The 21,447-nt window shown below is 49.7% G+C and overlaps 2 protein-coding genes across 3 annotated transcripts; one reads left to right on the top strand and one right to left on the bottom strand.

The window, feature by feature from the left end:
- Positions 1-36: 36 nt before the first annotated feature.
- Positions 37-10,211, top strand: LOC142892222 (putative ATP-dependent RNA helicase DDX17). The gene is made up of 13 exons (XM_076032217.1): positions 37-363; positions 524-683; positions 777-873; positions 954-1,087; positions 1,183-1,248; positions 1,808-1,949; positions 2,055-2,215; positions 2,306-2,478; positions 3,007-3,117; positions 3,722-3,783; positions 3,886-3,945; positions 7,475-7,717; positions 8,708-10,211. Exons 1-13 carry the CDS (start codon positions 314-316, stop codon positions 9,172-9,174), a joined length of 1,926 nt encoding a protein of 641 aa, XP_075888332.1. The 5' UTR covers positions 37-313; the 3' UTR covers positions 9,175-10,211.
- On the bottom strand, positions 10,107-21,355 carry LOC142892217 (ADP-ribosylation factor-binding protein GGA1-like). 2 transcript variants are annotated; one of them, XM_076032210.1, is made up of 17 exons: positions 21,197-21,355; positions 19,829-19,913; positions 19,503-19,578; positions 18,647-18,745; positions 18,414-18,537; positions 17,738-17,838; positions 17,537-17,617; positions 17,140-17,277; positions 16,293-16,374; positions 15,122-15,226; positions 14,871-15,023; positions 14,127-14,200; positions 13,825-14,015; positions 12,772-12,998; positions 12,485-12,654; positions 12,266-12,376; positions 10,107-11,054 (listed from the first exon to the last, which is right to left on the bottom strand). In XM_076032210.1, the coding sequence occupies exons 1-17, from the start codon at positions 21,237-21,239 to the stop codon at positions 10,944-10,946; spliced, it is 1,971 nt and encodes a 656-aa protein (XP_075888325.1). In that variant the 5' UTR covers positions 21,240-21,355; the 3' UTR covers positions 10,107-10,943. The 2 variants fall into 2 exon arrangements, with proteins under 2 accessions (XP_075888325.1, XP_075888326.1); XM_076032211.1 differs by lacking the exon at positions 21,197-21,355 and adding an exon at positions 20,073-20,214.
- Between the last annotated feature and the right edge of the window lie 92 nt (positions 21,356-21,447).

Raw genomic sequence — 21,447 nt, 5'->3', positions numbered from 1 at the left:
CATAACAAAAACATAACGAGCGCTACGCCTTTTCAGCCTCGCGAGCGGTGCTTGAGCGCGATAAAACAAACCCCAAATCGTTTTGTAACAGTATTACGTCATTGAAAAGTTTCAAGAAGACCTCTCCGGTTCTTTATTATTCCGGCACGACACCGTTAGCATTAGAGGGGCGACGGCCGCTGTAGTGAGCGAGGCCTCCGTGTGAACAGAGCTGCACAACCAGAGGGTTCCTTCTCTCCAGGAGGGAGCCGTCGAGCTAATAGCAACACAAAACTCTCCCTTCCATCAACCCAGAGGAGTCCGTGTCCTCAAAATGAGAGGCTCCTATGGCGACAGAGATCGAGACCGTGGCCGCGACAGAGGGTAAGCAGAAAAATCAACAGGGTGCCTCTGCAACGCGCTAAAGCTTTCGCAGCACTCGCCTCGTAGCTAATGGCACGTAGGAGTGATGATATTGTTTCACTTTACACTCATATCGATGGTCGTAGCGTCACTATACCCCCCCCCCCCCCCAATCTTGCAGGAGTCCTCGTTTTGGCTCGAGCAGAGGTGGCCCACCGGGAGGCAGAAAGTTCGGAAACCCCGGGGACCGTTTACGCAAGAAAAAATGGGACCTGGATGAGCTGCCAAAGTTTGAGAAGAACTTCTACAACGAGCATTCGGAGCTGCAGAGAATGAGTCAGGTAATCCCGAAAACATCCGCGTTTGAGCGTGGAGAGAGTCATGAAGAGACCCTCAACAACACTAATCGAACGCGGTCGCTGTCTTGTGTTCAGTATGAGGTCGAAGAGTATCGCAGGAAGAAGGAAATCACCATTCGGGGCACAGGCTGCCCCAAACCCATCATAAGCTTCCACCAGGCCCACTTTCCACGTAAGCATCATCCATTAGAAATGTGCATCAGCCGCCAATCAGCGAGCGCTGCTAAAGTGGGATTGGGTCTTTTGTTGCAGAGTACGTCATGGATGTAGTGATGCAGCAGAACTTCAAGGAGCCCACGGCCATCCAGGCGCAAGGCTTCCCTCTGGCCCTCAGCGGCAGAGACATGGTGGGCATCGCTCAGACCGGCTCTGGGAAAACCTTATCGGTGAGACGCACGTTTTCTCCGCAGCCGGTGCACAGGAGGCAATGCCGTAGATAAAACACAGCCGTGCAACCTTCTCGCCCCTCCTCTGTCCTCAGTATCTCCTGCCCGCTATTGTGCACATCAATCACCAGCCCTACTTGGAGCGTGGAGATGGACCCATTGTGAGTACAGAAAAGAAAGAAGAAAAAAAAAGATGCCTGCACCCGTGTTTGATTAATTCATTTGCACAACGCAGCAACGGTGACATAAAACTCATCCAAAGTGAGTTCCTTCCGCTATGTCAGTGTTTTTCAATGACTGTGCCACGGCACACTAGTGTACTGTGAGATAATGTCAAGTGTGCTGTGAAAAATCATCCAATTTCACTTTGGATGATTGGTCATTGGTCTAAAAAAAACCAACCAAAATTACATTCCCCTGTAGAGTGACTGTGATTTAAAAAGAATGTTTTCCTTTCCTTTCCTTCCATCTAAACAGGCTCAGGTTTAACACTCAGTGATTATAAATAAATGAAGACGCAAAACTGTTTTTGTTTTTCAGTGTAAAAAAATGTGCCTTTGCTCAAAAAAGGTTGAAAACCACTGCTCTACGTCACCAATATTGAAAAAAATATAGCGTGGAATTTTTAAAGCTGTCTTAAAAAAAAACGTATTCAGACTTGATTCATTTCTTTTGTTTATTTCTTTTCTATTTCTTTTATTTCTGTCCTTGCCTCCACAGTGCCTGGTCCTGGCTCCAACAAGAGAACTAGCGCAGCAGGTCCAGCAGGTGGCGTACGAATACGGAAAGTCATCCCGCCTGAAAAGCACCTGCGTGTACGGAGGAGCGCCAAAGGGGCCTCAGATCCGTGACCTGGAGAGAGGTGAGCGCCACGGTGGAGGGCCGTTCGCAGCAGTGCCGCTTCCTTTCAGCACTTCCGTTGACGTGCGATTTACCGTCGGCCTCTCTGGCTCCGTTCGACACGCAGGCGTCGAGATCTGCATCGCCACTCCGGGTCGGCTGATCGACTTTCTGGAGGCGGGGAAGACCAACCTGCGGCGCTGCACCTACCTGGTTCTGGACGAAGCGGACCGCATGCTGGACATGGGCTTCGAGCCGCAGATCCGCAAGATCGTGGACCAGATCAGGGTAAAGCTCTCGACGAGAACACCTTCCAGACGGTTATTATTCCAGTACTTCCCAGTGGAAGTCACTTTCCGTCCGCTCCTCTCCGGGCAGCCGGACAGACAGACGCTGATGTGGAGCGCCACTTGGCCCAAAGAGGTGCGTCAGCTGGCCGAGGACTTCCTGAAAGACTACGTCCAAATCAACGTGGGCGCGCTGGAGCTCAGCGCCAACCACAACATCCTGCAAATAGTCGACGTGTGTATGGACAGCGAGAAGGACAACAAGTAAGAGGCTTGTGGCAGGTTTTCGGTTTGAGGCTGGTTTTTATGTCCTTTATGGGCGTTCACATCAGAGCCCGAGATTTTGCATGGCGGGAGTGGATCAGTCTAAAGACACAAACCTTCTCTTTTCTGTTATAATTCTTTCACAGAAATACTGAAAATACAAAAAAAAAAAAAAATCATATTAAGCGGTGCAATAATTATATATTGCACTATGTAGATAACTGTAAATAAACCAACTATTTAGCCTATAAATATTAGTATTTTTTTATTTCTTTATTTCTGTTTAATTATTATAATTTCCCTTCTCTTTTGTTGCTGTAATTATGCAAATTTCCCCAATGTGGGATTAATAAATCCCACATATTGTCAACATAAAGTTGTACCATGGGCTTAAGTTTTTTTTATGTTCTGTCATGTAGTGCGATTTTGCGCCGAATTTCCACCACTAATGATGATGCGTTTTTCTCTCCGAAGTAGTAACTTTTAAATTACCACGACTCAATATTATTGTCTTTGCTGCCCCCAAAGATTGATCCAGCTCATGGAGGAGATCATGGCCGAGAAAGAAAACAAGACCATCATCTTTGTGGAGACTAAGAAGCGGTGCGACGATCTGACACGCCGGATGAGACGCGACGGGTCGGTACCCGAATCTGATTCAGTTGCACTCAATCATATAAAACTCTTTGTTGGTGTAATAATGACGACCTTGTACCATTTTTTTTATTTTTTTTTGTATTTCTTTTAAAAATTACGGAAGCGCATTGGTGCCGCACTAGAAAAAACAGGAGAGTATCAGGTTATAACGTGAAACTGTCATGTTATTTTGTGATCATTTTCACGTTATAATGTAAAGCTGTCGCATTATTTCCCGAAACTGTCACGTTATTTTGAGATAATTGTCATGTTATCATATTAGCTATCATATTTTCGTAAAAATATTGCTTTATTTTTCAATAATTTTCATTTTATAACGTTAAACTGTCATGTTATTTCGAGATCGTTTTCACGTTATTACGTGCAACTATCACGTTATTTCGTAAAACTCATGTTATTTCGAGATCATTTTCACGTACCGTGATACTGAGCCTTGTTTTGTTTTTTTTCTAGTGTGTGGCGGCAATGCACTTCCGTATAATATATATAATTATATCAAAATGTAAAAGTTGTTACTTTAGTTCAGTTTACGTCGTTGCTAACGTGAGAGTTGATGCTTTTCTTCTTCTTTTTTTTTTTTTCGTAGGTGGCCAGCGATGTGTATTCACGGTGATAAGAGCCAGCCGGAAAGGGACTGGGTGTTAACAGGTACAACAAACCCACTCACGCAGCAGAAGATCATCTCCGTGTTCTTCTTCGTCGTCTCCTGCTCAGCTTAGTGATCGTGCTCTGCCTGTTTTTCGCTTTCAGAGTTTCGCAGCGGCAAAGCTCCCATCCTCATCGCTACCGACGTGGCGTCGCGCGGTCTGGGTATGTCCTGTGTTCTCGTGTGAACAGCCGATCGCATCCACACCGTCACCAAATACACATCTGAGAATACGACAGCGGAGGGCGTTTTAAATCCTCGGTGCATCTTTGTTAAAGATCCCATATTATTTGCCTTTTCAGAACTTCAGTTTTCGTCCTGAACGTAATTGGAGCAACGTTGCTTGGTGCTAAATACTAAAACAAACAAACAAACAAAAAAAGCAGTAGAAAACCGCCCATTTAGCCCTCTGTTTACGTCCTCCTGCAGAAAATGCTGTTAGAGCTACTTGCTAAAAGTGGCCAAAAACCATCCAAGGAGGTGCAAGAGATTATTTATTCATCCATTTTATTTTTACTTGTCACCGCACCTTTGAAATGCAAAAACATTTTTTTAAGAATGTCCGAAAATCGTTTTGTAGAAACTTTTGTAAAGTGATTTTTTTTTTTGCGTAATATGGGACCTTTTTAAAATAAGAGTAAAACGTGCACAGTTGTGATGCTTCTCAGATAAAACCTGTATCTAGAAGCCTGTCACATGGAAGGGACACTGAGCGTAGGAATAACACTGAGTCGTTGTTGAATTTTGACGGGGTGTGGCTAGTGTAGCCCCACCCTCACACGGATGGCAGTCGACCTTTAACCTAATTCTATGTTCATTTGTTTTCTTTTCATTTGTTATTTTTGTATTTTTTTTTTCTTTTCTTTGTTTGTTGTTTCCAAGTCTCTCCTCCGGCAACTAGAAGCGCACAGGCCCTCGGGAGCCTGCAGCCGGACCTAGGCATGACTAATCGAAAGCTGACTCTGGGGAGAGAGAGAGAGCAAGAGACGGCCTGATTAATCGGTCCCGCACAGCCACCGCCGCCACCACTGAAAACGCCCCAACCCCCCACTCCCCACAGACCTGGGCCCGCAAAGCAAGCTCCGCCCCTCTTTCCAGGACACTGGCTGCCCTGGGTGACAGGGGCGAGGGCTGAGCGCACGGTGCCGCCGGGCCTCCAAAAAAATTCGATCGCAGGGGTCGGGGAGGAGCGGCTGTCAGGGCCGACAGAGGGCCAAGAGGGGGGCTGCGGAGGAGCGTGGAAAGAGAAAAAAACTGATTAAAAAAAAAAGAAAACCCAAAATTTGAATGAGTCAAATTGGTCCTGGATTTTCTCTTTTTCCTTCTGAAGTTGTAGCGCGCCCCCCCCCACCCCCCACGAAGACAAGAGAAGGCGCACGAGGGACACGGACGGCTCCCCTCTGAAGGGCCAGCCCCCCCTGACGGCCCCCCTCAAACCCTCCCCGACACCCCCCACCACCACCACCACCACCACCAACCCCCAAGTCAACCCGAGTCAACTGGCTGACTGGCTGGCTGGCTGACTGACTGGCTGTGGCGGCCGGCCGGCCTCTCCCTCTGCGGACGTCATGTCTGGTCCTGGCTGGCAGGAGTCCGGGCCTGGAGGAGGGAGCCACCTCTCTGTAATCGAGTCCCCCTCCCTCCCCTCCTCCCCGTCACTCCTTCCCCGCTCCCCACCGCTGTCTCCGCTTCCTCTGCCTCCCTCCTACCACTCTCTTGTCCCTCCATCATCGCTCTCACTCATCCTCTCTCACTCTCCCTCCCTCCCACATCTCTCCTCTCTTTTGTTCTCATCTAAGGGGCCGTTTACACGAGGACGGATTTTTTTGAAACCGCACCCGAAACAAAAAGAGTTTACACAAAGCCACATTCAAAAAAAAAAGAAAAAAAAGATCCCGCTTACACGAGTACGCTGGAAAACGACTCTAAACGATGTAGTACCTATGCCCGGCCTGGTGTGGCGCCGCAAGTTTACTCCCTGAAGGCGGAAGAAGAAGAACACACCTTCAGAGAACAGAAAGAAAGACGGTGAACAGTGTTGTTGGGATTACTCCATACGTTTCCGAAAAAGTACGGATTCAGGCCTGTGCGGTTTCAGTGAAAACGTCGGCTTGGTGTAAACGGCCACCAACTCTCATCATCTCTCACCTGTTTCCAAACCATCCTTGTTCCTGCATCACACCCCCCCCCCCTCCCCCGCGCCGACTTTCAATTTTTACTTTTCAAAAACCTCTTTTGACCATTTTATTTTTTTCTACCCTACACATCACACCTGACCAGCAGTCCAGTCTGCGATCAGCAGCCCACCAGCTCTGAGCCCCTTTCTAAGGACGCAGGCTCAGGTGTTCCTTGACAGAGGCCACTCAGACCCATCCAACCAACACACACACACACAAAAAAGACAGAAAACCCCAGCACATCCTCTCCTTAGTGTCTGTTTCTTGTTACAAGGGGCTCATTGATATCACTGCATTTCAAGGTGACCTTGGGAGGAGGGGGGCACGACCCGAGTCAGGGCCCCCCCGCCTCCTTTTTTTTTTTTTTTCCTTTGAAAGACTTCTCCGGCCCACCAGTTAGCTCCAGAGACAGCAGGAAGTAGGCGAGGGTAGCGTAGGGCAGCAACCCCAGCCGAGTCCCCGCCCGCCCCCCCGCCCCGTCCTGGAGATCTGGACCCAGACCTCCAGGTTCCAGCTTTGGGAGTGTCATGGAGGAGTGGCGAGGTGGGAGGTGGGGGACTCCTTTTGTCCCCGTGCAACTCTCCTCCTCCTCCTCCCCCCCTGCAGACCTCCCAGGACTGGGCGACGGCTAAGGGGGACACGGGGTGACTCACTAAAAATCTCTGATCCCGGGGTAAGTACCTGTGCCTCAACATCCTCCTCCTCCTCCTCCTCCCTCCCAATCTTTTTTTTTTTTTTTTTCCTCCCCCTGCCCCTCCGCCAGCCTGCACGGAGACCCTTCCTCCTCCAATCGGCAGTGTTTTCTGAGCCCTGTGTCGACTGTAATGGGAAACAGACGTCTGATTTTGCCGCCGATCCTCATTGGATTCTTGCGTTAAGACCCGTCCTGTATGTGTGTGCGTGTGTGTGTGTGCTGTGTGTCCCTGCACCAGTTAACTGCGACCACTGGTTTGTCCATCACTTGATATGGAAGCCCTGCGTACTCTGGGACATTGTCACCCATTGAAGACTTCTAAAATCTGAACACGCTGACAGTATCGTCCGTGTCACAAAAGACTGTTGACTTGACATTAAATGCAGTTTAACTGGTGCAGCAGCACGCAGCTGGGAGGCTTTAATTCTGTTTTTTTTAATATATATTTTGGATCATCAGTCAGTAATTGTAATAAGGCCCGACCAAATCCTTCTGGTCCACAATCACGATCATTTTGACCGGATTTGCCGCCTAAATTTGACTTGAGAGTTGTCAGCAGTTCATTTGAAGCTGACTTGCATGTGCTGAAGTTCTCTTATTGCCATACTAGACAAATAATCCCATGTTTTGTGACTGGTATGGTAAGTGAAAACAACTGAGGTAAGTGGTGCGTTCGGAGGCTGCTGGGAGTCTCGCCATCGAGTCCAGAAGCGACCGGTCTTGGAATCTGCGCGGTCGGGCGGGTTTCGGATGGACTCTTGTTTCCTTGTAGTCCTGACTTCCTGTCTCTGTCCCCCACCTCCCCCTCCCACCCCCGTCCAGACGTGGAGGACGTGAAGTTCGTCATCAACTACGACTACCCCAACTCGTCGGAGGACTACATCCACCGCATCGGCCGCACGGCCCGCAGCACCAACAAGGGCACGGCCTACACCTTCTTCACCCCCGGCAACATCCGCCAGGCCCGCGAGCTCATCCGGGTGCTGGAGGAGGCCCGGCAGGCCATCAACCCCAAACTGCTGCAGCTGGTGGACAGCGGGCGCGGCGGCGGAGGAGGAGGAGGAGGTGAGCGAATCCCAACCTGTAGTCGATCTCTGCGGTTTAGAAAATATTGGTGCACCAGTGTTTTTCAACCAGTACTAGAGCTGCAAATGATCAATTAATTCATTAATCGTTAGTCGGTTGACCTCATCGATCGATTAACGATTAATTGATAAGCGGCAATTTTTCCAGAGAACCTAAATTTCACAATGAAAGATGTGTAAGGAAGACATTATTTAACCCATAAATAATGTTGCGGGTCCAATGTGACCCATTAGAGAGCAGAGAGCATTTATCCTCTGACTTTAAGTTGACTTCTAAATGGGTCACATTCCACCTATTTTATTTAAAAAAAAAAGAGGGTGATTTAAAAGTAACTTGTTCTAGATATATTATGACCATCACAGTATCTACAGGTGAATTGCTCTTTACTACCACTAAATTGTTGTATTAACTACTCTTGTAAAAAATGTTACGACTAATTTAATTTAATCGACTAAATTCTCAATCGACAATTAATCAATTAATTGTTAATAACCCTAACCAGTACTGTGAGAGCGCTCATGTCTGAATTGTCTTGAACATAGATTTATTTTCGATGCAAACTCGCGTTCATTTCCATAGAGTTTGCGTTCAAAACCGTATTCTAAATAGCTGCAGGCAATACTATTGCACAACCCTTCCACAACTGCGTACTGACTTTCGTAGCTATGAATCTTGATCGCTTGTTCTTTTCATCTTTCTTTAATTCTTTTGTAAAAGCCATCCGTCCTGCACTTTATTGATGTTCAGTTCATGTTCAGTCACAATTTAAACATTCCGCTTATTTCTAACGTCTTTTGGTAACAAAACAGTTCAAACAATGTGACCCACACACTATTTTGAAGCCTTACTTTAAGTTATGATTTCCCACCACTGGCGAGCCACTGGCCTGTGATGCTCATGACGGCCCTGAGCACTGCGGGAGGCCAACTTCATTTTTCTGTCCCGTCACGCTCACGTTTCCGTCTCCAGGCGGCCGACCCCGTTTCCGCGGCAGCAACAACTCCAACAACCCCAACCTGATGTACCAGGACGAGTGTGACAGGCGGATGCGCTCCGTGGGCGGTGGCGGCGGAAGCAGCAGCAGCAGCTCCAAGGACGGCCGGGGCAGCGGCGGCTACGGCCGAGACAGCCGCAGAGGAAGCAGCCGAGACGGCGAGCGCTCCTCTTCCTCCTCCGCTTACAGGGATCGCAGCAGCGGCGGCGGCGGCGGCAGCGGCAGTCGCAGCTACGGCTCCAGCAGCAACTCCAACTCCACCTCCAGCTCGTACGACCAGTACCAGAGCAGCAACGGCAGCAGCGGTGGCGGCGGCGCCAGTGCGTCGGCAGCGGCGGGTCCCCAGCCTCTCATGGCCCAGCAGTTCAACCCCCCGCAGCCCATGATGGGTCTGATGGGCCACTCCCCCTTCCCCTTCACCTCGCCGTCGGCCAGAAAGTAACCCAACGGGTTTGTTGGCAACGCTGCCGTCGGCGCGTACAGGCGCTAGCATCAACACCCCCCCGCCCCTAAACTGTAGTCGCTTCATTGGTGCACAACCAATTTTGTACGTCTATTTTGTCAGCATTAATTATAAAAAAAAACGAAACAAAAAAAAACCCGTCCGTTAAGTGCTTTTGCAACTTTTGTATTACAAAGCGTTGCGTTTGAGTTGTGATCGGCTCTCTGCTCTTTTCCTTTTAGGTGTCAAAGGTAGGTGAAGCTATTTCTCGCATACAGCCTGCGTTTCCCGTTTAGGCGCTTTCGTTTTTCTGTGTTTTGCATCACGTCGGGGAAAAAAAGCTGGGACTGCGAATGACCGGATCGCTAGCAGCAAGTTTAGAACGTGCTGTTTTTTCTTTTTTTTTCTTTTCCATATCCAGGTTTGATTTCCACCTTAGAGATCAGCCAGGACTTTTGCTAAAGCAACATGTTTATTGATCAACTCTTGCGTTAGGAAATAAATAATCTCGGAGTCGTCGTAGATCGCTTTATACAACATTAGCTGTATTTCGTAGCCTTCGCAAACCGGAGACGATACGACATTTTTCCTGACCAAAGTGTGTGTGTCTTCTTTTCCAGTTTTGTTAAATAAAGTTCTTCTTTGAACTGCTGCGGCTGGACTTGGGAGTCATTGACAGGACAAACACTGGGAGCAGAACTTCAGATCACCAAGGGGGAGGAGGGGGGAGGGGGGAAGTAGGGGAAAGTTATTTATTACTCATTGGGAGTATTTGACCAGCCGTTGGACATAACTGCCATCTTTAGTATTTACAGAGCTGTCGGTGGGTGTCGTGGGTTGTGACCGGGTGGGGGGGGGGGACAAGTCGCGCGTGATTCCGACCGGTCCCACACTTGCGTCTAAAACCAGTAAACTGCTGAAAACACAAAATCTAAGACTTTTGATTCGAGTTTACTTGAACGGAAAAAATGAATATATTAAAGAACTTCAGGTTCTGACGTAGAATCTCATACCGATGAGTAACAGAGAGTGCGAGAGAGAGAGAGAGAGAAAGAAAGAAAAAATGCATTTGAACACAACTAAAAAATGAGAACTGCAAAATAGGCACATATGGCGGATACACAACTTGGATGTTACAGTTACGTCTTTACAAAATGTGAGGTGTGGATGGACGGGAGGGGAAACGCAGTACTATGGGGGGGAAAAAAAAAACATTCTCTGTGCAAAAACAAACAGACGTACGGAGACGTGGTGGACGCCGAGATTTGTGCCGCAGACGATGAAGAACAGCGCCACCTAGTTGCCGCTTGGCCAACGAATGGATCCTGTGCTGGAAGTGCATGCAGAGGCGGAGGAAGATTTAAATGGACCGAGCGCCGCAAATCGGAAGAAAAAGAAGAAAAGGATGAGCCAACGCACGTCTTTTTTTTTTTTTTTTCTTCGTTGGAAATCGAGTCAGCGACGACTTTCTGGAGGCGGCGGCTAAACCTCGTTTCCACGTACGGCGACGACACCAAAGAGCACACACGGATGATTTAAAGCAAAGCACATGCGCACAAAAACACACGCACGCGCGCGCAAACAAACGGATGGTACACTGAGTGAGTAGTGAGTGAAACCCGGGGAGGAAAAGGGGGAAAAAAAAAAAAAAAAAAAAAGGGAATAATCAAAAGAAGGTACAGTGTGATTTCAGTCGGAAGAGGAAACGGGCAGTTCAGTTCGGGGGTCCGGGAGTGTGAGAGTGGAGAGTTTTGTCGTCCCCTCCGCTGCTATAGGCTCCCCCACGTGTCGGCTGGGGGGAACTGTTCTAGAGTGCCGCTCTCGCTGTGCTCCTGCTCTCCCAGGGTGAAAGTCAATCTGTACGGCAGCTGCACTCGCTCCTGGAACACAAACGCACACAGAGAGCGGACACGGAGGTTGGTGAGGGGAACGGGCTGCTGCACGTCGCTGCACGGCGATCACTCAAGGTTTCCTGTGTGTAGGCAACAGCTACATAGTGACGAAGTTGTGAGAACTCCCTAATGGTATCTGATGAGTGCAGCCCGTTTGGCAGTAGGGGGCCGACGGGGCCAGATAGGCCTTCTTCGCTAGCCTAACCATGCCTGGAAAAGTAGATTTTTACCGTAAATATGATAATAAAGTTATTCTCCATAGTCTGTTCTTTTCACATCATGCAACATCCACTTGGGTTGCGTTGCTTCCATTGTCGTATATTACGGGAGAGTTTTTCTCCAATCAGTTTTTAGCCAGCTTGTGTTGCCAGGCGCTGTGAAATCTGCCTTAAACCAGTTTAAGCTCACAGAATACTGATGGTGGACTTTGTTGAGGAATCCTTTAAAAATCCCCTTTGATTGAAGTGATTTTATTCAAATGTTGACAGACTTTGACCGACTTGGTCTTAATTATGATTTAAACGCCCTGGAAACTACGTGTTGCTCGACTAGGTCACCTATAATGAGGGTGATGCTACGTGTAAGTGTGATTCTCTATGGATTCTCAAGCTGTATTGAGGATAATATGAGGCATATTAATTGAAAGTGGACCAAATATGCCGTCACTGATGGCCTAGGCGTGAAACACATGGCCCGCCGCTGATATTTGGGGATTTAAAAACAAAACGTATGAGAATAAGAATCATCCTAAATTGGGGAAATTCCCATAGTAGTTGCCTGGAAATAAGCCCTTAGCGATGTCACAGAGTCACTGATACCCTCTTAAGTTAGCGACAACGCCGCCAGCAAACTGTTGGCTCCGCCACTTGGCTGCCTTGTTTTGTTTCGTTTGTGTTGAAGGTCCTTTGAAAGGGAGCTGTGAAGCTAAAAGCAGCTAGCTTTAGTGAGCGGACTGCTAAATATGCTCCTTTTCTTTTTCTAAAGACGCAATGCACAGTGACTGCACAAGGCAGGTCGGGTTGATGTTGCTATGGAAAACAAAGATGAAGACAAGGGTGTCAACTATGACCTAAGAAGGGGAACCGCAGGATCCCTCAACATAAGAGGGATGTTACATTGGATGATTACTGAAGGAGAACAAAGCCAGGCGGCTCTTCTGCGGCAGTTCAAATTGTGCATTTGGGTTCTTGTGCGTTCACCTTGTTTGGGTTTGCCAGCAGAAGGATCTGTGTGACGGCGGCGGGGGGAAGAATGGGGTTGAAGGCCGGGAGCTCCGTCCCGGAGGGCGGCTGCAGCTTCACGGCCATGGACTGCCAGTTGGAAAACACAACAACAACGACAACGACAACAACACACTTTTCTTAGCAGAGAGACGACAGGGACTTTTTTCGGAGGGGGAGACGTCGCCGCCGTCTCACCTTGGGAGCCGTGACGCTGAAGCCGATGCCGGTGACGGGGGCGGGGGCCGACGACAGCATGGAGATGATCACCACCAGCACGTCGGGGCGCGACGGCGGCGAGTCGCGGGCGAAGTGGAAGAGGACCCGCAGGCTGTGGCCGTCGAACACGGTCACCGGTAACAGGCTGCCTGCCGAGGCGAGAGAGGAGAGAGCGAGGCGACGGTGGGCGAAGGCGTCCACCAGGGGGAGACACAGCCGCAGGTGGTGGGAGGAGGAGGAGGAGGAGGTGGGCGGGGTGTACTTACTGGGCTTGATGGATTCAAGAGGTACAAAAACATCAGCGAGGGTGACTTCAGGAGGCGGAGGCGGAGGGGGAGGGGCTTCGGCCGGAGTCAGAGCCATGTCCAGGAGTGTGGCTCCCGCGCCGGGCTGGGAGTTGTGGAACGGCTCCGAGGGGAAAGCGGGCTGCGGGCTGAGCGAGCCCGACTTGTTCTGGAGGTCTCTCAGGGTGGGCTTGGACTGCTGCTTGTCCCTGACACAAACACAAGCACGTCAAGCACTTCAGTCCAGACCTTCAGAAACCTTTGGGTGGGTTCCCTCAAGTTTGAAGCCCACAGTCCAAACAACCAGACAACAGTCTGGCCCTGACTGCGGGGCTGTGGGTGACGAATGGTTACATTCCTCCGAGCCGACAGACAAGAAGAGCACAATTCAAAAGGTCCGGTGTGTAAAATTTAGCTTGATTTTTATATTGGTAAAAGCTTCATAAAGTGCCCATAAACACATTAATAATAGTAAAAAAAAAAGTCATTTGGTTTTCCTACCCACAGAACGGTTCTTATTTACATATAAGAATAGCGGTTAGCTGCCATCTTGCACTGCCATATTTCTAAGGAAGCCTGGTGTGACCAATCCAATTGCCTTGACAGTGTGTTTCATAACTAGGGTGAATGATTGTGGCCTAAAATAAACCAACGAAGAAGAAGGTGGACGACGTATCCAGGTTTGTGTGCAAAGGCCACCGTAGTTCCCCGGCAAGCTCGGGAGAGGGAGGGTGAGCGAAAGAGCGCTGCAATCTAAAAATTAAATCAATATAATTGACTTTAAAGGTTAGGTGTGAAATATTTGGAGATTAAGCGTGAAGTATTGTAGGAACGGCCTTGTCTCTGGCATCGGTAGCCAGGCAGCAGGCAGTGGCAGGACCTGTTCTGGGGCAGGTCTGCTCATATCTACTCTGATCGGCACAGAGGGTTGAATGTCTGAGAGGTTGGAGAACCAGTCAGACACGAGACGACGAGTCTCACTTCACTTCGGTGCGACCGCAGTCAACAGCCGCAGCCACGACGATGCCGAGTTACCATTTGACCTGCAGGCCCTCCGGAGGCAGCGACTGCTGCAGCAGGGTCTTCCCCAGCAGGTCCAGCTCGTCCAGGGCCGAGTTCCCGGGGGCGGAGCCGGGCTGCGGGGGCTGGAGGTGGGCGGCGGGGGGTTCCGGGCTCAGGAGGAGGGCGGGCGCCGCCGCGACGTCGGCGTCGATGCTGTCGGAAGACTGGAGAAGACGGCGGCGCGAGCCAATCAGAGGGCGGCGCGTGCGCATATGTGTGTGTATTAAGGACCCTCCCTCTCTCTCGCCCTCTCTCGCCCACTCTCACCCACTCACCTGGAAGGAGTCCCACGCCGTGGAGTCCTCGGGCTGGGAGGCGGGGTTAGAGGGGTGCGTTCCTTCACTTAAACCTGCGGGACGGTGAGACCAGACACCCGTTTACCAGGAGCTCCCTTCACTCCCAGTCCCAGCAATTTAACCAGTGTGCGCCTCGAGGGGCATCATGGGCCCAAACACCATGCAAGGGGTCCAAACGGCTACAATTTTGAACGCCGATCGTAAGAAAAATGAAAAACGGTCAAACAGGAAAACTTGGGGAGCCGACTAAAAAGAAAAGAAAGAAAAATAAGTGCAACTAAATTTAAAGTATTAGGCCCTTTATACTGGACACATTGGCTGCAGTACCTTGAGTGGCCACTGGGGGGTGCTGATGTGTCCTTTATACTGGACACATCAGTATCTTCAGGTCGCTGTCATGGTAGTTTTTTTTTTGTCATGCACTCCATGGGAAAAATGTTTCTTGCACGGTTTTTATTGACTGCAGTACCTTGAGTGGCCACTGGGGGGAATCGCTGCGCTGCCATATTGCCGATGCGGTGTCCAGTTCTTATACTACATTAATGGTGTACGCCTCCATAGACCTCTATTCGTTCCACACCCTACACGAAACTGCCACCAGAGTGACAACGCCGCCCCCTGCTGGAGAACTCTAGGCGAGCGGTCGGGGGCGGAGCTACAGGGGAGGGGGGAAGGGGGGGGGCGTATCTGGCGTGCGGTCGCGGACGGCTTCATCGTGGTCACCTAGCGACATGAGCTCGTCGTCCAGGAGGCTGAGTCCCATCTCCTGGGACGTGGCGTTCAGGCTGTCCGTGGGCGTCGGGAACTCCGGGAAAGACGGCGGCGACTGCGGCGACGTGTCCAGCCCACACAGGTCCAGCAGCGCCGTGCCGCCTCCTGCAACACACACACACACACACACACACACACACACACTCACTGAGAGAGCAGCACCCGTGTGTGACACACTTCTTCGTCACTTCCTCCTCACCCACCTGTTTGCTTCTGTGCGCTGTTGCCGTTGACGATCTCGCCCTTCACCTGCTGCTTGTACAGGTTGATGACCTGGGTCAGGCTGTCGTTGGCCTGCAGGATCTCCGCTGAAGAAGAAGAAGAAGAAGAAGAAGAACCTTTTAAACAGTTGCCAGGTCTCCCTTGAAAAGGCGCTTGCTGATCTTAATGGGATCTTCCCGGTTAAGTAACGGTTAAATAAATGAACCAATGAAAATGAAAGGGTCTGTGTGTCGCCATGCAGGTGTCTTTCCATGAGTGCAACAGAAGCAGATGCATTTAAGATGGACGGGAGAAAATCAAAAGGCATCTTTTATTTACTTTTACTATTTTTTTAGGGGGTCGGGGGGGGGGGGAGCAGACAGATGGTTGACGTTTTGAAAAAGGGCATCGCTTGCATCACTTTTGTGACGCACCAAACACGACTTTGTCTACCGAGTACGACTCCTGCACCCAACAATGTTGAGTTCAGGGTCTGTCAGAAAGTCAAAAGTGTGCCAAATGATTTTTGCTGAAGGGTTTTTTTTTGTTTTTGTTTTTTTTACACGGAGACGTCCTCCCTGATGCCAACACCCGCCATTCATGCTTGGTCCGAGGAACCAAGCGCAAAGCGGACGTCTGAGAGCGCCCCCTGCTGGGGGCTCAGCAGAGTGACTTGAAACTTTGAAAGCCAACGACGTCATTAATAATAATAATAATGATAATAATAATAATAATAATCATGGCGATGACCGCAGACGCACTGCAGGCTGCTGCTTTCACTGAGTGGCTGCCAGGGAGAGCGGCCTCTCCCCCGCCTCCTTCGTGGAAGCTCTGCCGAGGCCACCCATCACCTGATTGGACGCAAACACCACTCAGTTACCTCATGCAAATTTGGCACAAACCACACGGCGGCTGCCAAAGGAAATCATGAGTGCGTCTACGCGGGACGAACGGTTAAAAGTCACGCGGCACTTTGCATCCTTTTCTTATCTTTATTATTTAAACGTCCCAAACTGGATTCCTAATGCAAATTTCCACCTGCAACTGGCTGTCTAATAACTCGACCCTCGCAGAGGAAGAGAGACAGACAAACTCGGGAAAGTGATGGGACCAAATACATTCCTGCATCAAACACACGGCGTGTGTAGCGGCGGCCGATTGAGCGGCACTCACCCAGAGCCTCGTCGTTGTCCTCCGTGTCGCTGGCCAGCCTGAACAGCGTCGGCCTCATCTTCTCACAGCGCTGGTACAGGTCCTGACCACGACATCAGCAAACACCACGTTAGGATGTAAAAAGGTGGGCCGGTGACGACGTGCCGACTGCAACGAGCTTGACTGACATGAAAGTGAGTGCGCGCGCACGTCTGGGGTCTCCAGCCGCGCTTCCATTAGCCCGAGAATTGCGCACTATTTATCGCAATAAAACATCGCAATAAAAAAACTGCTAATGGAAACACCTAAACTTTATGCATCAGCAGACAACAGTACAGCACGGGGTCACATGACCAGCGGCCTTTGAGTGAAAATGGCGCGTTACGTTTGCACGGAGGAGGAGACGGAATAAAGGAGAAAAATATGACGAGCATTGTTGACAGCAAACAAATGCAAACAAGCAAAAGCAAAACGTAATTCTCATCCCGCGAGATTCTACGAGAGTTACGGCTTCACTTCTTCTTGTTGTGCTGAACAATCAACGAGTCGACAAGGCATGATGGTTTTGGGCTCTTTCAAACAGAATTTCTGCACACTTGGAAATCCCTCAGTCACATTTAATTAAGAGACTGGGAGTGATTTTCATTCACGCCAACATGGTCCCAGACTTGTTAATCAAATCTCGACTGATCTCCGTGCGCTCATAATGACTTTGCCTTGTGTTTCCTGTTGCATGTGCAGCGCTCACGACACCGCGCCGCCTCCAGCGGGTTGTCGTTTTTTTGTTTTTTTGTTGACATTTCTATTGCGTTGTGCCGCGTTCCTTCCCCCGCTCGACTGAAGACAAACCGCCCGGCTCGGCTCTCACCTGGAGGAGCTCGGCGTTGCTCTGATTGGCCGCCGCGCCATCGTACTCCTGCAGGAGCTGCGTCAGCAGCGCCACGCTCTCGTTCACCTCCTGGATGGCGTTCACCCTCTTGGACACTTTCTCCTCCCGCTTCTGATCCTGCAAAAGCGGGTGCGAGGCGAAAAGCTTTTGAGACGCGAGAAATCAGGAAACTAAAAAGCGGGCGGGGGGGGGGGGGAAACGAGAGAGAAGATGAAAAGAACGGCGGGGGCGGCGCCGTGGCGAGGGCTGAATTTCCTGCTGAGTCACTATTCCAGTGACACGCAATCTCCCCCGAGGCAACCCGCCCATCGCTTCCTCATTCCGATCGCGCTTTTGTGCCTCGACGCTTTTTGCAAACAAAGGGGCGCAGGTGTACCTCTTGGACCATCTCCTTGATGAGCTTGTTGGCGGCTTTGAGGTCATCGGGGTGAGAGCTGTTCAACAGGCGGGACAGCATCTGGCCAAGAGAAAGAACACACAGTGGGCTATTATCAAGCTGGCGGGATTACACGGCAGCAGGATGGTGCAACAGGGCGCTGCGAGTGATTTGCCCTGACGTCAGGCAGAGAGGTCTCACTTTAGACTTTTCCTTGTCTTCGAATATGGCGTTCTTGGGTCGGGGAGGAGGGAGGTCCAGCAGTTTGTCCGGCGGCAGCTCCGGGTCTTGTTTGATAATTCCTGATCGCCAAGACACACAGCAAGCGGGGAAAGTTATTCTACTTAGGGCGCCGATCCTCTCGAATATGGAAAAATGAATCAACTTTGGGTTGAAAATTCCAACATCGAACTCAAAGATTCAATGTCGTCGGCTGAGATCTCACGCCGGTGGTGATTGGCCTTTCACATGGTAGAGACAGGAACTAGCAAAGCCTTGTTTATGTGAAGAGTGGAAATTAGCAGCAAGCCAAATACGTCTACAGTGGCTCCACCTCATTGAGGTGGATGAAAATAAAGCAGAATGCAACGACTGTGCCCAGGATGTAGCGGCAAAGGAGGGGAAAGCAACAAGATGGTTTTGGAGGAAATCCTGATTTGAATCTACAGTAAAATGGAAAAGAAAAGTTTTGCACTGTGTTGGGAAAGTGTTTCGTTGGTTTAAATGTGCAGCAAAAAAAACCAACAAAAACAAAGGTACCGAAATTGGCACTGCATTAAAAATTTGGAATGACGCGCAGCCGTGTGAGCACGTCAGGCTCTGTTCCAACCTCAGGGCTGAAGCCTCCAGAGCTGCGTGATCGGATCGGATCCCTCACCTTGCTTCTTCAGCATCTGGTAGGCGTCGGTGATCTTGGCCTCGTCCGGTAGCGCCAGAGTCCAGCTGTAGATCAGCTCCAACACCTTCTTCTTGACGGGCTCTGGCGACCGCGAGCCGAGGTACTGGACACGCGCGCGCGCGGGCGGGCAGGCAGGAAAAAACACGTCATTCAGACACGTGCGAAGGGAAAAAAAAGGTTCTATTCTACTCAACGCGTGGACGGAGGCTCACCTTTGGAGAAACTACTTTGATGAGCTCGTTGAGAAAGCGGAACTTGCCCACCTCGCTGTGAAACCTTTTGCCGCAACTCTTCATGCACGTCTCGAGGACCTGCAGAAGAAACACAGAGTGAGGCCAAAAATAACACCGGCCGCAGCGCCGAGGTTTTAAAAGTGTCCAGGAAAGATGTTCTTCCGGTTTCCAGGGTTGGCGAGTAGTCCATTACTAAGTAATCCACTACTGTAATTAAACTACTTTTTGAGTAACAGAGTAATGTAATGGGATTACTGTGGCTGTAATCATGTGATAATTACTTTATCAAGCAACGATGCCATTACTTTTACAAAATATTTTGCAAGCTAAAAATGTCTTATTGTCCACAAAATGTCAGAAATGTAGAAAAACAACAGAAAACAGCGATGTCGCAGGTCGATGTCGCAGCCGTGCACGCATTGATATGCGTGAACAACACGGGAACAAGACAAAACATCCACGTCGAACCTCATAAACTGCTGAAAGCCTTGTTTACAAGTAAGTAAGAGGACAGAGGCAATATTTGGACCTTAATAAAGTTCATTCCAAAGCACTGAGCAACTCTAGTAACAGTAATTAGCAATTGATTACTGATGAAGCAAAGTAGTTAATGAAGTAAATAGATTACTTTTTGGAGTAATCAGTAATCAGCAGTTGGATTACTTTTACGGAGTAATCCCAACAACACCGCCGCTTTCCAGCGAACAATGGACGCAAATTTCTCCGAAGCGCCTTCACAACAATGTCGTAAATTCAGCACCCATGCAGCCTGCCATGCAGCCTGCCGTGCAGCCAGAAAAAGTGAAAGGTGATCTCGGGTGAGACGAGGACTCACCAGCAGCGCTTGCATGGCCTCCCACTCCTGTGGCGACTGGATCTTATGGGCCAGGAGCCTGGTGGCCAGCTGGGGTCTGCAGCACGAAAAATAAAATAAATAAAAACGCACAAGTCTTCAGAGGAACACATGCGGCAACTGGGGACTCGAGGTGGTTGACCACGCTGCAAACAGTGCCGCGACATCAGCCATCGTTGCGTCGTCAGTCAGAAATGCATTAAATAAACATGTGATGTTTGTTTCCAAACGAAACGGACTCCATGATTGGATTGAAATGGGCAAAACCGCACCGCTACTGCACTGAGCGCCAGCGAAAGTCCTCTTACCCTTCCAAATCATTGTTGAGCTGGTCGCAGAATGCATGGATGCTGCCCCAGTCTGTGTCTCTGTTGAGCGGGTTCGTGGCTCTGTCTGAAGGGTTCGCAAGAGATGTGGGGAAGGAAGGGAAACAATAGATTACTGTTTTATGTTTTTTTTTTTGTTTTGTAATACAAGTGACTATAAATATTGATTAAACATTTTGGAAACATATCTGAGACACCAGCGCATCACAAGCATTTGTTGTTGTACTAAATAAACCTTGTTCAGTATGACTCATCTTGCAGAAGCCCTGAACTAAGCATTCAGGGTCACACCAAAAATAATCCCCAATTCCTCCTCATTTCGAGACTGCGTGCCCTGTGTGGCGTGGTGGCAAAACACCAACCAGGTTATGTCACGTGGCATTCACGAGACCACGACCAGGACCACGACCCAACACTTCACAGCTGCTGTAATTCATTCACTGTCTTGTCTCTGATGTGTCCAGTTGGGACCACAGCGTTGGCATTACTCAAAATCGGAGCGCAGTTTACGCACATTCACAACATCCTCGCTTCAGAATCGCCTCAAATGGTCAGAACCAGCTTCAAAGGGAGTTTACGCAGTAGCCAGTTCGCCAAAAGAGCTGCTAATGAGCAGCAAGAATGGCGTTACTGATGTTTTCAAATTAACCATGTAAAAAAATAAATAATAATAATAATAATAACAATAATAATAATAATAATAATAAAGGAAAAATCAAAATGTCAAGGCTGCCCGCATATAACACGTTTACGTAGACTGCTAAACGCAACCTAAAGGCAACAACATCATTTTATTAGATTATTAGGGGTCCAATATTGCAGCGAACGGCAGAATGTTTAGTGCAGGTGCTATCTGTGTCACACAAGCTAGTTAGCGGGCTAGCTGTCGCTGGTCGACCAACTGTCACGGAGAATCTAGAAGTTTCTTCCTTGCGAGGCCAGCGTTCACACACGGCTGTGACATTAAGTCCGAAGCTGCGCGGTCACCGTGTCGGCACAAATGTCGCAGCGTGTGACGGAGGCTACCGGAGCCGCGAAGCTAAAGCGGCGCCTTGCTGTGTTGTGTGTTGACAGCTGGCGAGCAGCTCCAGCAGTAGCAGAAGCTCCAGCAGCAGCAGCAGCAGCAGCAGAGGCTTCAGCTCCGGGAGCTACACGTTAGCATCCTGGCTGGACGAGACGGCACAATCCCAGTCCCCCGTCTGTTCCGGGGACGCGCATTTCCGCCTTATCGGAGGGGGGGAAAGCTCGCAGTGGGGGGGTGACGGGGTGATTTGTGAGTGTCCGGGTCTTTTAGGCAGCGCTGTCGTGGTCGCGCGAGTTAAATAGAAACAACAACAAACATTTACTCACTGATACGAGACTCTAAACTCTCCGCATCGGGCGGCGCAGCCATCACTCCGACATGTATGTGGTCGTGTCGATCTCGCGAGGAGGACCGCCGGCCGCGCGCGACGTTGGAGGAGGCACGAGGACGGCGGAGGTGACGCACAAAAGCCTCCCGCCTGCGTAGAAAATCCAATTAACACGCAGAGGCGCACGCAAAAAAAAGAAAAGAAAAGAAAAGAAAAGAAAAGAAAAGAGGAAAAACATGAACGTGCAAC

This window comes from Nelusetta ayraudi, unplaced genomic scaffold (assembly GCF_046127955.1).
Source record: "Nelusetta ayraudi isolate G7.1 ecotype Tasmania unplaced genomic scaffold, CSIRO-AGI_Nayr_v1 ptg000034l, whole genome shotgun sequence".
Lineage (NCBI taxonomy): Eukaryota > Metazoa > Chordata > Actinopteri > Tetraodontiformes > Monacanthidae > Nelusetta > Nelusetta ayraudi.
This window is presented reverse-complemented; position numbering and strand designations above follow the sequence as displayed.

Coding starts and splice junctions, on each gene's coding strand:
- LOC142892222 (XM_076032217.1), top strand. CDS start 314: ATGAGAGGCTCCTATGGCGACAGAGATCGAGACCGTGGCCGCGACAGA. Junction 1,950..2,054: donor GATCCGTGACCTGGAGAGAG/GTGAGCGCCACG, acceptor TTCGACACGCAG/GCGTCGAGATCTGCATCGCC. Junction 2,479..3,006: donor GACAGCGAGAAGGACAACAA/GTAAGAGGCTTG, acceptor CTGCCCCCAAAG/ATTGATCCAGCTCATGGAGG.
- LOC142892217 (XM_076032210.1), bottom strand. CDS start 21,239: ATGGCTGCGCCGCCCGATGCGGAGAGTTTAGAGTCTCGTATCA. Junction 17,839..18,413: donor CCAGATGCTGAAGAAGCAAG/GTGAGGGATCCG, acceptor CTTGGCGATCAG/GAATTATCAAACAAGACCCG. Junction 15,227..16,292: donor GGACAACGACGAGGCTCTGG/GTGAGTGCCGCT, acceptor CTTCTTCTTCAG/CGGAGATCCTGCAGGCCAAC.